Consider the following 13,682-nt stretch of genomic DNA (forward strand, 5'->3'; position numbering starts at 1 on the left):
CAAAAAATTGCGCGCTAAATCTTTTTGTCCCTCTTTTCATTTTTCAAATGTTGGGAGGTATGATAGTATATTAGTGTACTAAATACTCTGGGTGTGTAAACTGTGCATTTTTGGTAGGCCAGTGGTGCTCTTAGCATTTTTTTGTCTGGAGTAGATATGCCAGTAGAGAAAAGGCTGATCTGCTCAAAACTGCCCTGGTGCAAATATGCATCTTGACAATTATATACTGTGCTGCTAACATACTTTATTTTGCTTAGTTTATATTTTCTGGGATGTGGTGTAGGGTGTTATTCTGTTTGAGAGTTTATTATGGATTGCAGTCAGTGTTGAGCCTAAAGAAATTGCAATTGGGCCCCCATCTGCAATGCACCCCACTAAATGAGCACCCTACCTGCCATCCCTATAGCGATAATGCATGCTGCTGGGCCCTGTGGGACAGGCCCTGCTGCATTTATACCCCCTGCCCCAGCTGTAGTCACACCACTAATTCCAGCATGGCTTTTACTGAAATAAGTTCACTGTATTCAAGTGGACTGTGATTCTAACCTGGAGGGGCAGATTTATGATTGTGCAAGCCTTTTTTCCCCTGAAGCCCTGTGTGAGTTCCTTAACCCACATGGGGCTTTTTATGATTGCTGGAGCCGAAAGGCTTGAGCAATCATAAATCTGCCCCATAGTATTCAGACAAACTAAATCTCACCCCTTAAAATAGCAGTTCAGTGTAAAAATGAAACTGGGTAAAATAGATAGATTGCGCAAAATAAAAAATGTTTTCAACATAGTTCGGAAAAAATGTAATCTTTAAAGGCAACCAATCAGTAATTTGATGGGGGAGTTGCATATGGGACATAACTGTTTAGTTAATTAGTTGAATCTGACCAGCGTGCTCACAAACTAACTGAACAGTTTACTGTCCCATGTGCCCCCCCCTAAAGTCATTGACTAACTAAGAAGTTAGAGAGCTAAAAGGAGGAAGTAGTGTTCTGGCTATTATGTTAGACATCTATTGACTCCAGCCTTTATAGATTACATTTTTGTCTAACTAACAATATTAGAAATATTTTTTATCCATTTTACCCAGTATATTCAGTCAAACCTAAAGATAAATTATGTGGTGCATCCCTACTGGGTATAGCAATGTAGGAGACAAATTGCCTCTGAAACTGCTTTTAGACATGTACCAGCCCCTAAATGCTTTGACAAACATATTTTTTTCCAGTAGTACTTTCTCTTCATGTGTCACTGAACTTGAAAAAGGCAATGTCCTCCTTTAGCAATAGTCATGTTAGATGGTGTAATATGAGTTTATGTTGGACATGCAACAGATGGTGTAATTATAGTACTTTATGCGTATGCTCCTGAATGATGGTGGAAGCCTTATGCGCATGAGTTCTTTATACACATCAAAGATTTGATGAAATGCTCCTATTATGATCCTGAAAAGTAGGAAGAATAAGATAGTGACATCCGATCTTTCCCTGTGCCTGACCCCTGCTGTTGCGGCTTTTAATATCTCAATATTCAGGGACAGTATAAAAACAGAACAACAGAAGAATGGTAAGGGGATTTGGATTAGGAGCTCCCTAAAGTCATGGGGAATAAGCAAACTATTTTCACTGCTGAACAGCTTGATACATACCAAGTAAGTTTCTTACTCTTACTTTCTAAAACTAGAAGGTTTTTGTTTCATGTGTTTGGTAACTTAAGTATTAGTTCTTGCATAAGGCAAAGGTTTTCCTTAGATGCTAAATGGCGCTATTTATATATATAAACCAAGATTTATCTATTTTCCAATAGTAATTTTTTTTATGTATTTTAAATGCCACACCACAACAGAGAGACTGTGATATATCATTGTTAATATTTATATTAAATATTGTTTTTTTCCCATCTTTATACATTAATCAGACATGTTCACAAGTGTACTATAAAGATTCAAGTCCACTTGTGATTTTCTAGGTTAGAAAATGGTATATACAGTGCTTAGCATTTAAGTAGCAGCTCCATCATTTTAGGATTTTTAAAAATATACTATTCTTTATTTTTATAACCTCAACATATTCCTGCCGCACTTTACAGAGTTTGTTATTTATTTACATATGCTCCATTGCAGTTTTTCAAAGGAAAAGTTGAAAGCATCAGTATACCAGCTTTAGGTTTCTTGTCCCTGTTTTACAAAAAACTGAAATATTGAAAGCTGGCATAATTCAAGTATAGCCTTAGAAGACCAAAACACTGCATACCTACATGTAAAACCTATGTATCATTTTAGGCTGATTACACATGGAGCATTTTCTTAGCGAACATAGTTCAGCCAGCAGAGAAGTGCCCAAACTGCCCTAGGTGCATTCCATTATTTGTAATAATGACCCCCTGACACTGCCAATACTGGAGGTTTTTTAACCTAAAATGCTCTAGGGTGCATTTTAAGAATGAAAATGGCCAGTACTAGAGTAGGTGGGAGATTTCTCAGTAGGCAGAAATATGGATATAAAGCACTCTGTTTGCCAAGAGCCTTAAAAATCACTCATTTATACTTTTGCTAAATGGAGCCGTAGATTAGAACTCAAATATGTGCTGTATAGATATATCTTATTGGATAGAAAAACTACTTTAGGACAAAAAATGATTGAAGTGTAACGATTACAACAACAAAAATTACTATTTCTTCAATAGGGATGGCAGTTTAGAATGTTAAAAATACAGGGGGTTGTGGTAGCACTCCAAGTCCAATTATCGAACAGATAAAGTGTAAGGGAAGTGTTACTGATCTGACCAATGCTGCTCAGTACTATTTTCATTATACTTTGATCACAGCCCCCTGTATCTATATATTTCAGTGGAGTTATTTTGCAAGAACGAAGACCTAATTTGCAGGTGGTTGTAGCACCCCACCCAGTATGTAAAAGGCAGTCTTAAAATTTTCATTGTTTGGCCAAAAATCAATTCTTTAAAAACACAAATGCATTTACAAAGAATAAATTTCTAGTAAAACATAAAGACCAGGGAATATATATTAATCAATTCCTTTATTAGAATCTAGTCTGCATGAAGTCAATAATTAAGTGATTTCCAACATAACTAGATATGCATTGTTGAAAATGCTAGTCATCCACTGATTAGGTAGCAAATATAAAGGGCAAAGTAAGATTTACATGCAAACCTAGTTAAGTAATTCTGATTTCACATTACAATACTATGCTAGTCCTGTGGCCTGGTTTTCTTGGTTTCTGATACCCCTTCAATTCGTATACCCATTACAGTCACAAAGTCTTACCTCATTCAGTCTTGAGACCTAACCTAATATAATGAACCTTCCTGATCATGTCCTCTAGGCTTGCCTCTAAAGGGTAAACCCTTTCCTGGTACAGTTCTGGTCTTTTGCCTAACCCAGTCATTCAGCCTTACCTTTATGATTTCTAAAGCTTTATTGGTTTCAGCCCAGTAAGTAGCCTTACCTTGCCTTTTGCAGTCCTTCGGCACTTGTAGCTTCATCTTTTACACCCCTATGGTCCTGCCAGTCCTTCAGCCTTCAGTCCCTATCTGCTTTCCAGAGCCTTATCTGTTCCATTTCTGTAACCTTATTTGTTTCACTCCTGCTGTCTTAGCCATTTCAGTCCTGCAACCTTAAAGGGGACCTAGTTGAGTAAAATAAACTTGATTTACACTGTATGAATTATTTAAATGTTGTTTTTTTCAGTCTTGGAATTGACAATCATAGCAGGTAGGCAGGCACTATTTTGTGGGTACTGTTATTATAGAGATACTGACACCAGAAATGCAACCTTTTTTTATATTTATCATAACATTGTCTTTGCATGCTATTTATAATGTTGTACAGCTTTTTATGTCTGGGTGACATGACCCCTTTAACCCTGTAGCCTTACCTATCCTGGTCCTATTAGTTTCAGCCCTGCAACCTAAACTCAATTTCAGTTAAATAAGCAACCTGTTTAGGGCATGTTATTTTGTCTGTGAAGTCATGAAGCCTTACTTTTTCCAGTTCAGTGGTTATGCATATTCCAATCAACCTGCATTTCCAGTTACATAGCCTTACCCAGTACTGTTGTCTCTTTACAGTTCCATGGTACAGTCTCTTTAGACTCTGCAGTTTTATCTGTTTTTCCAGTCTTGCAACCTTGTCTAGCCAGTAGTGTAAGCTCATTAATATACAGGCCTTACTATGTTTGGTGTCTGGAACCTCAGTTAGTCACAATATTTAAAGCATATCAAAATTAGTAATTAGACATATTAGTCTTCTTTAATTGATGAAAGTTGATGATTTAAATTATCCTGCTATCATGTCTGGTCACTGCAATACTATATATATATATATATATATATATATATATTAGCATGTAGAACACAGAGCACTCATGGGACTTAATTATGTGCGAAAATGTAATGGTGTAAGTTAAAGGTCCTATGAGTGCTCTGTGTTCTACATGCTGATATTGTTTTTTGAGGCAGCACCTAGGCCTTTCTCGCCTTTTTTTGGGTGAGTGCACTGCCTTTCAAACTATATATATAATTTGAACACCCTGATCCTTTTATACTCATTTTGCCTTAGTTTACTCAAGGGTCAATTTTGAATTCGAACCTTTTAGGTGCTGTTCAAATTAACAAGCTTAAATTACTTATAGATTTGATTTACTGTGTCTGGCTTTGTAGACTGTTTGGGGGGACAGAAAAAAAGTGATAATTTTTATTTGTTTTAATTGTAGGATTGCACCTTCTTTACAAGAAAGGAAATACTCCGGTAAGCAAGGCCAATTACTGTTACAAATAATATTTGTATTAAATTATACATATTCTTTAAAGTATGTAATGTGCACACCAGCAGCATTACTACTACCATAACTACCCTGCAACCACAGGACAGCCCAGGTCAGAGGTGGGCTTGGGGTGAGAAGTTTGCTGTATGGTTTCAACTGGAGCTCCTTGTCCACTCACTGCACAAACTGCCTGCTGGTGGATACTGATGGTGTATAATTGGATGGGGGGCCATGGGAAACTTTTCTGTAGGCGGCCCTGCTCCCTATCATTATGCCACTGATGCACGCCAGCTACCATACAGCTAGTGAAACTGATGCAAACAAAAAAATCTAAATTAGCTTAGAAAAAAGCAAGCTTTGTATCTAATTCCCCCTAATGTCCATCTTAATGTACTGGTCTACCTACATGATACACTAACAGAGATTTCTGTATATTTACTATATGTGCAAATATCCAGACAACCACTGCCAAACTTCAAAATGTCTCTGATATGGAGGCTATGAAAGATAAATCCATTTAAGGGGGTGGGGGGTACATTTTGTGGTAAACTGCAGCACTCATCACTAAAAAATTTCCATTTGTTTCGGCCTCAATGAAATGAAAAATTGGGGGTAAAACTTGTGGGGATTCTGATGCAAGGTCTATGGTTGTTTTCTAAAACATCCATTCAGCATTTGTAAATAGATTTTAGCAACACTTTTTTCTGAGGCCCTTGCACCATAAACGGTTTTCACTAAAAAGGGACATGTATTACACTCACTGCATATGACATCTTTAAGAATCAATTAATGTAATTCTTATTAAATACTTCATTACTTTGTCCATGTCAATTTTAATTTCTGATATAGTGTTATTTTTTTATCCGGTGCTTAGAGCAGAGTACGGTGCAAAGTGCAGCGCAAGTGTTCCTAGAACGAGCACTGTGGGACATGTACTTGCACTTGGGCCCCCCGGGGTTTTAAATGACCCCTTATATTTTCTGGTATTGATCGATGGCTAACACTGTACAACACTCTGTTACTATAAATAAACAGGTCTAATAATTAGTAGAACCCCTATCAGCTGCTTGACATGAAAACATGACCATGAAAAATGCATGATGTGAAAAAATACAGGTGCTTCTAACTGACATTTTCTGTTAATTTCATAAAAATATTAGAATTTCTGATGAAGTCATGAAACCATATGAAATGTGGATCACTTATCCTGACTCCAATACAGTTTGCCAGTTTGTAATAAAGGCAAGTTTGATACCCTGCGTTGTTTTTTTGGCTGGGGATTATATGAAACATTACACTCAATTACACTCAATAGTAGATTGGGCTGAAATATGACTCAAGGCTGTGGAGTTCAGCAGAAGGGCAGTGGCACTGTTCTTGTAACGATAAAGCCGGAGTTCTGCCAAGGATATACAGTGCTGAGAAACCATTAGATGGTCTATGTTTCATAATAATGTGTATATTTTATTAATAGCATGGTTACAGCCAAATCTTATTATAAGTCTGAATAAATCACCCAGAATTATATATTATGAAAAAAACACTTGTAACGTTAAAGAAAGACAATACCCCCAGAATATTTAAATTTAGATTTAGTTCCGCAAGAACATGTTATTTTAAAGGAACAGTAACACCAAAAAATGAAAGTGTATAAAAGTAACTAAAATATAATGTGCTGCTGCCCTGCACTGGTAAAAGTTGTGTGTTTACTTCAGAAAGTCTACTATAATTTATATAAATAAGCTGCTATGTAGCCATGGAGGCAGCCATTCAAAGGAGAAAAGGCACAGGCACATAGCAGATAACAGATAAAATACTATTGTATTCTACAGAACTTATCTGTTATCTGCTATGTAACCTGTGCCTTTTCTCCTTTTTTCCAGCATGAATGGCTGCCCCCGTGGCTACACAGCAGCTTATTATATAAATTATAGTAGTGTTACTGTAGCAAACACAGCAGTTTTACCAGTGCAGGGCAACAGTGCATTATATTTTTATTATTTTAAAGCTCTTTCATTTTTTGGTGTTACTGTTCCTTTAAGGTTTATAACATGAAAACTTATGGGTGAGATTCAATTTGATGCAAAAAAACTATTCTAATTCAAAAACAACTGGACTTTTCTGAGTTTTTCTTGAAAACGTTTCACCACTCATCCGAGTGGCTTCTTCAGTTCAAATGACTGGTAGGGAATTCCCCGGTATTTAAACTCTTGATGGTAGTAGAGTCACAGACATCCAATCACAATGGTTCCATTGAACTTGTTCAGTTAGGTGTTAGCTGAAACTGACAGGTGTAAGAAGGTATGATCCAATCACAATGGTACCAAGATTCTCATTGATGAAGGTGTTAATCCTTCAAAGTACATGACTGGAAGTGTGAACTGTTGTGAAACTGCCGGGGTAAGGATGTCAACGCGCCATTGTATGTTGGTGACAAGCGGTGTCTCAGGCCCCCTCCTCTGTTCAGGGATGGTTTTTCCAGGTTGGCATAAATGGCCTCTTTCACACCTCTTTCAAACCATCTGTCCTCTCGGTCCAAAATATGCACGTTACTGTCCTCAAAAGAGTGACCTTTTTCTTTGAGGTGTAGATAGACCGCTGAGTCTTGTCCTGAGGAGTTTGCCCGCCTATGTTGGGCCATTCTCTTACAGAGAGGTTGTTTTGTCTCCCCAATGTATAAGTCTGAGCACTCTTCACTACACTGGACAGCATAGACCACATTACTTTTCATGTGCTTGGGTGTTGGGTCTTTCGGGTGCACCAGCTTCTGTCTCAGGGTGTTGCTGGGTTTGAAAAACACAGGAATGCGATGTTTGTTGAAAATTCTCCTAAGTTTTTCTGATGTTCCAGCAACATATGGAATGACTATGTTGTTTCGCCTGCTGTGTTCCTCCCTTCTGTTTGTAGGTCTGGTCTTTCTGTTGGTCTTTGATTTGGTTTTGATGAAGGCCCAGTCTGGGTACCCACAAGTTTTCAGAGCTCCTTTTAGATGTTTATATTCTTTCTCCTTGGCCTCTGCATTGGATGCCACAGTTTCAGCCCGATGATGTAGAGTCCTAATTACACCCAGTTTATGTTCCAAAGGGTGGTGGGAATCAAACAGCAAGTACTGGTCTGTGTGGGTGGGTTTCCTGTATACTTCAATATCCAGGTCCCTCCCCTCTTTGATAACTATAGCACAGTCCAAAAAAGCCAGTTTGCTGTCTTTCACATCCTCCCTTGTGAACGTGATGTTTTTGTCCACCGAGTTTATGTGTTTGGTGAAGGCTGGAACCTCGCGTTCTTTAATTTTGACCCAGGTGTCATCCACATATCTGAACCAATGACTTGGTGTTGTTCCCTTGAAGGTGTCCAGGGCTTTCTTTTCCACTTCTTCCATGTAAAGGTTCGCTACAATTGGAGACACAGGCGAACCCATGGCACAGCCATGTTTTTGTCTATAGAAAACGTCCTTGTGCTTGAAGTAAGTGGTATTGAGACATAGGTCCAGTAAGGAACAAACTTGTTCTGGGGTCAGCTTTGTTCTGCTGCTGAGGGTGGTGTCTTGTTTCAGCCGTTTCCTCACTGTATCAATTGTATACACCTCAAAGAAAAAGGTCACTCTTTTGAGGACAGTAACGTGCATATTTTGGACCGAGAGGACAGATGGTTTGAAAGAGGTGTGAAAGAGGCCATTTATGCCAACCTGGAAAAACCATCCCTGAACAGAGGAGGGGGCCTGAGACACCGCTTGTCACCAACATACAATGGCGCGTTGACATCCTTACCCCGGCAGTTTCACAACAGTTCACACTTCCAGTCATGTACTTTGAAGGATTAACACCTTCATCAATGAGAATCTTGGTACCATTGTGATTGGATCATACCTTCTTACACCTGTCAGTTTCAGCTAACACCTAACTGAACAAGTTCAATGGAACCATTGTGATTGGATGTCTGTGACTCTACTACCATCAAGAGTTTAAATACCGGGGAATTCCCTACCAGTCATTTGAACTGAAGAAGCCACTCGGATGAGTGGTGAAACGTTTTCAAGAAAAACTCAGAAAAGTCCAGTTGTTTTAGACTTAATTCTACTAGATACTGTATATCATGACCTGGATGAATGAGAATCTTCATAGACATATTCTAATTCAGTTCCAGATTTTTCTCATAGACTTCAATAGAGTTTTCATGTGATAAACAGTATGATAAACATAATCTGGCCCTTATAAAAATATCATATTAAGTTGGCTATTAAGGAATCTTACCAAAGTAGAATATATATCAGTAAATCTAGCCCTGATACATCCTTTCCCTTGAGCCACCATTTAGTGATGGGCTGTGTGCTCCCTCAGAGATCACATAACAGGAAATAATGCAGCTCTAACTGTAACAGAAAGTACTATGAAAGCAAAATACAGGATTTTGTCCATTAATTGGCTGACTTGACCTAACATGTATGTGTGCCCTTGGTTTTTTTGTGTGCACCGTGAATCATATGATCCCAGGGGTGGCCATTAGTACTTAAAATGTGAATTTTCTATTTAGGAGTACCCAACGGCACATACTAATAAAAAAGTTTATGAAAAAGTTTTTTTTTTTAAATCAAGTAGAGTTTTACATATGAGCTGATTAATGTACTATATTTTTTATAAAGGCCTACATTGTTTGGGGGTATAGTTTTCCTTTAAGGGACAGATTTTTGAAGAATCAGTCATCCATGTTCAGGCAAATGACTGCTGATAAAACTAATGAGTTCATGAAATCACTAATCTGCAATCAATTGCTTTGGCTTGCTGCAGAATGGATTTTTTTTAAAAAAAATTAGCTTGTTTTTTGAAATCCCATTCTGCAGCAAGCCAGATCAACCAACTACAGAAAAAACAAGTGATTTCACTTACTTTTTCAGCACTGATTCACAATAGAATCACTGACTGATGAATAATGTTACATTGTAAAATATTCTTATTTCTGTTAATGTTTTTCTTTTTATAATAGTTACTTTTATGACATTCTATGTCAAGTCTACCAAAAAAATCATTTAAACAATAATTAAAACCAGTAGGATTGTTTTACTTCCAATAAGGATTAATTATACCTTTTTTCTAAAATACTTTTTATTGATAATTAGTGCTTAGGTTCTCCTCTAACCTACACCTGAATGCGCCACCTGGGGCTCTACCCCAAAATACTCACTCCTTGTCTCAACAGAACTGCCCTTTCTCAATAACCTACCCATCTTTCACTTTTAGAGTGAACCCAACTACTATCCCCTTACTAGCCCTGAAGGAATCAGTCTCCAACTTGGTTTGGCCAAAAAGGTCTTCAGTCCTGCCTTAATGATGTTCTTAGGCCAAAAGAGAGAGTGCCTGGCTGGTGCAGGTCCTTATAAAGGCTTTTGCTGGGGAGTTCACCTGCACACCAACCTAAGGGGTTGGCGCCACCTGCAGGTGTAACATTCCCCAATTATTTACATTAAAACAGAAATCTTTATTTTACTTCCTTACAAGTTGATTAGTATGTCAGTTGGTCAGAAAATTCTACAAGGTGATAATTCAAGGGTATTAACAATCCAGAAGATATATTTTTTTACAATGGAACAAATTGTTCGTAAGAAATTCTAGGAGTGGTGTTCAAAATGCTTTATTGAAATTGTGCACATATGATTTATTTCAATTTGGATATCAGATATTTAAATCATTGCATGTGTTTTCTATATGCACCTGCTGTTTGTACAGTAGTATTTATAACTTTCGATGTATTTTGTGACAGAGTCAATTGAAATTAGGGAAAAAAAGCCATGATTTAGCCACCTTTTTATTATTCAAAGTTTAAGGAGTGAAAACTTGTCACAAATGTGAATTCATATAGTGGAAACATGAAGTACATTACTTTGTCATTTGCATTACTGCCACATTACACCACCACGACATAACAGGCATTCCAATAGTTCCATATACGTGGTATGTTTTTAAAGCCACCTCTAGAATGTAAGCAAGCAAGTCTCTCCATCTGTAGTGTTTCTTTCATTACTCCTACCCACTGCTTAAGCATGGGGGAATCTGGGGATTTCCAGTTTGTAGCTATGAATTTCCTGCAATGGAAAAGATATGCTGTTATAAATAACCTTAGATATACAGTACATCTTTGCAAAATTCCCAAGAAAACCCCAAGATCATTAATTTAGTTGCCAATAAACTAAATAAATACTATCTGAACTTTCCAAAATAAAAATATATATATTTTATTTTACACACACTGACAGAAACCATAATAGACTCACCTTGTTTCATTGTAAAGTGATGGATTCTGGGACCTGGAATCCTTCTGCTTTCTTTAATGAGCGGGCCATAATTATTTGGAAAGCAGTGGGACTTTAGGTTCCAGAATTCATGACTTCACAGTGCAACAAGGTGAAGGACTGAGTGGGGTGGGTAACTGATCCCTTTGATCACAGACGATTATGATTTATTTTATGGAATCAAATATGTCTGCGTAAAATATATGGATTGATATGTATTTTTGGGAGTTCAGCAAGTGTTTATGCAAAAGGGTGGGGGGGGGGGTGCATATTTTAAGATACTTGTCTTAATAGAATAAAAAGGCTTTTATCTCCAGCCGTTTTTTACTTCATAAAATATAATGTTTGTCTCACCACTAAACGGATGAGGATGTAATAAATCTAATACTCTTGGTAAAAAAATAAACATGCATTTATAAGCATTCAAAATTACCTCTGTCTTATAGAGTGTAACCACATTTATGTTATGAAGTAATATATAAGTGATGTCAATATACTTACCAAAGTATTTTAATGCAATAAGTGTATCACTTTATACTGCAGTCAAGAGGAAAAGGTTATATAACTGAATTTCAATAACATCGACATGTGTACTCAATTTTTCTTCATATTAAGACTTTTTAACAGATACCGGGACTTGGCACCACAGCTTGTTCCAGATGACTACACAAATAAACCAGATGTGAAGATCCCTTACGAGCTCATCGGCAGTATGCCTGAGCTTAAGGTAAACCACGAGAGAAGCAACAACGGCAAAGGTTGCCAGATGTCACTCTAATCCGGTGCTGCATTAATAATGCAGAAGGTGCTAATTGGCATGACTTGGGAAGATCACTGAAGCCTAACAAAATACTTGGTGAAGTTAAAAGTTGCCTTTTGCATCTCAGTTACATTTTATTTGACCTAATCTGCACTCTGATTCACCTGTTACTTTTAGACTGAACCTTGAACACTAATAAAAAAAATTGCGGGGAAAAACATAGCTAGAAAAGGTGATACAGGTATAGGTTCTTATATGGAATGCTTGGGACCTGCGTTTTTTTAAACGATAAATAAACCCAATTGGACTGTTTGACTCTTATATGGAATTATGCAGCTTAGTTATTTTTAAAAACTAGAATTATTTGCTTAAAATGGCCTCTATAGAAGATGGCCTTGCCATAATTAAGAGCTTTCTAAATAATGGGTTTCCTATACCTGTATTTTCTCAAATGAATGTATCATAATATAACAATGTTTTCTAAAACAGAAAATATAGAATATAACAGAAACACTTTTTTTAGATTGTAAAAAATGTAACATCAATGAGGTTCCTTTTGATTTACCAAGGCTGACATCAGTCTCTTCTTCGGCAGGATAATCCTTTTCGGCAACGCATAGCTGAGGTTTTTTCAGAGGATGGAGATGGAAACATGACATTGGATGACTTCTTAGATATGTTTTCAGTACTAAGTGAAATGGCACCCAAAGACTTAAAAGCTTTCTATGCTTTTAAAATATATGGTAAGTTATGTTTTTATTGGCAGTCTTTATCATTCTGGTTGCATCTGTGGATGTTACTTTGGGGTTATGGTTTTGGCAGACAATAAGGAAAACAGATGACTGGTGCTTGATCTCCTTGAAGAAAGTGTTTATGTTGAGTAGCCCACTCACACTAGGGGGCACATTTACTAACCCACGAACGGGCCGAATGCGTCCGATTGCGTTTTTTTCGTAATGATCAGTAATTTTGCGAGTTTTTCGGCATCTTTTCGATTTTTGCGTAAAAACGCGAGTTTTTCGGCGTCTTTACGAAAGTTGTGCAAAGCCGCGATTTTTTCGTAGCGTTAAAACTTGCGCGAAACGTCGCGCCTTTTAAGTTTTAACGCTACGAAAAAGGCGCGACTTTGCGCGCAAGTGTTAACGCTACGAAAAAATCGCGACTTTGCGCAACTTTCGTAATGGCTACGAAAAACTCGCGTTTTTACGCAAAAATCGTAAAGACGCCGAAAAAATCGCAAAAAATATGAAAAAGTCGCAAAATGTTCGTTTCCAATCGGAATTTTTCCAATTCGGATTTGAAATCGTGTCTTAGTAAATCAGCCCCTAGATATATGCATACTTGTGCTCCCAGTTTGGTTCACTTTTGGTTCTGTTCTGTTGAGAAGGAATTTATGCTTTCAATTTATTATTCTTTCTGTTTTGCAAAAGTAGGGTTGGGGGGCTGGACTGTAGTCCTGAAACGCCCTCAAACTACAGCTCACCTGGCTGCGTCTCCCTGCTCCCCAATGCGTCCTCCCGCTCCCTTTTTGCCCACTCCCCACTGTGTCTTCCCGCTCCCTGCCCCCGCTATGTCCTCCGGCTCCCCTGCTGCGTCTGCAAACAGGTAGTAACCAGGGGTGAGGACACAGCGGGGGCTGGGTAAATTACCTTGGGGGACCGGATCCGACCCATGGGCCATATTTTGAGGATCCCTGCTCTAATATCTCAATTTGCAACAGTAATAAAATCACTGGTGCTACAGTTATGTAAACAATAGACCCCCAGAAAAGGTCTACAAAATGTTAAGGAATAACCCATCAGTTTTTTCATACATCTCTCTGCCTCATAAATATTCAGCTGCAATATGCCTTCCAAAAATGAGT

At 37.7% G+C, this 13,682-nt stretch overlaps 1 protein-coding gene across 3 annotated transcripts in view; it reads left to right on the top strand.

Annotated features, from left to right (window-relative positions):
• The first annotated feature begins 1,303 nt into the window (after positions 1 to 1,303).
• The window catches only part of cib3 (calcium and integrin binding family member 3), a 56,091-nt gene continuing 43,712 nt past the window's right edge, over positions 1,304 to 13,682 (top strand). For all 3 annotated transcript variants that reach the window (NM_001011260.1, XM_031899196.1, XM_031899194.1), the window contains 4 exon segments: positions 1,304 to 1,642; positions 4,725 to 4,759; positions 11,674 to 11,785; positions 12,414 to 12,561. In NM_001011260.1, the coding sequence (NP_001011260.1) occupies positions 1,592 to 1,642; positions 4,725 to 4,759; positions 11,674 to 11,785; positions 12,414 to 12,561 (346 nt within the window). In that variant the 5' untranslated portion in view covers positions 1,304 to 1,591.

Source organism: Xenopus tropicalis, chromosome 1, assembly GCF_000004195.4.
Source record: "Xenopus tropicalis strain Nigerian chromosome 1, UCB_Xtro_10.0, whole genome shotgun sequence".
Taxonomy (NCBI): domain Eukaryota; kingdom Metazoa; phylum Chordata; class Amphibia; order Anura; family Pipidae; genus Xenopus; species Xenopus tropicalis.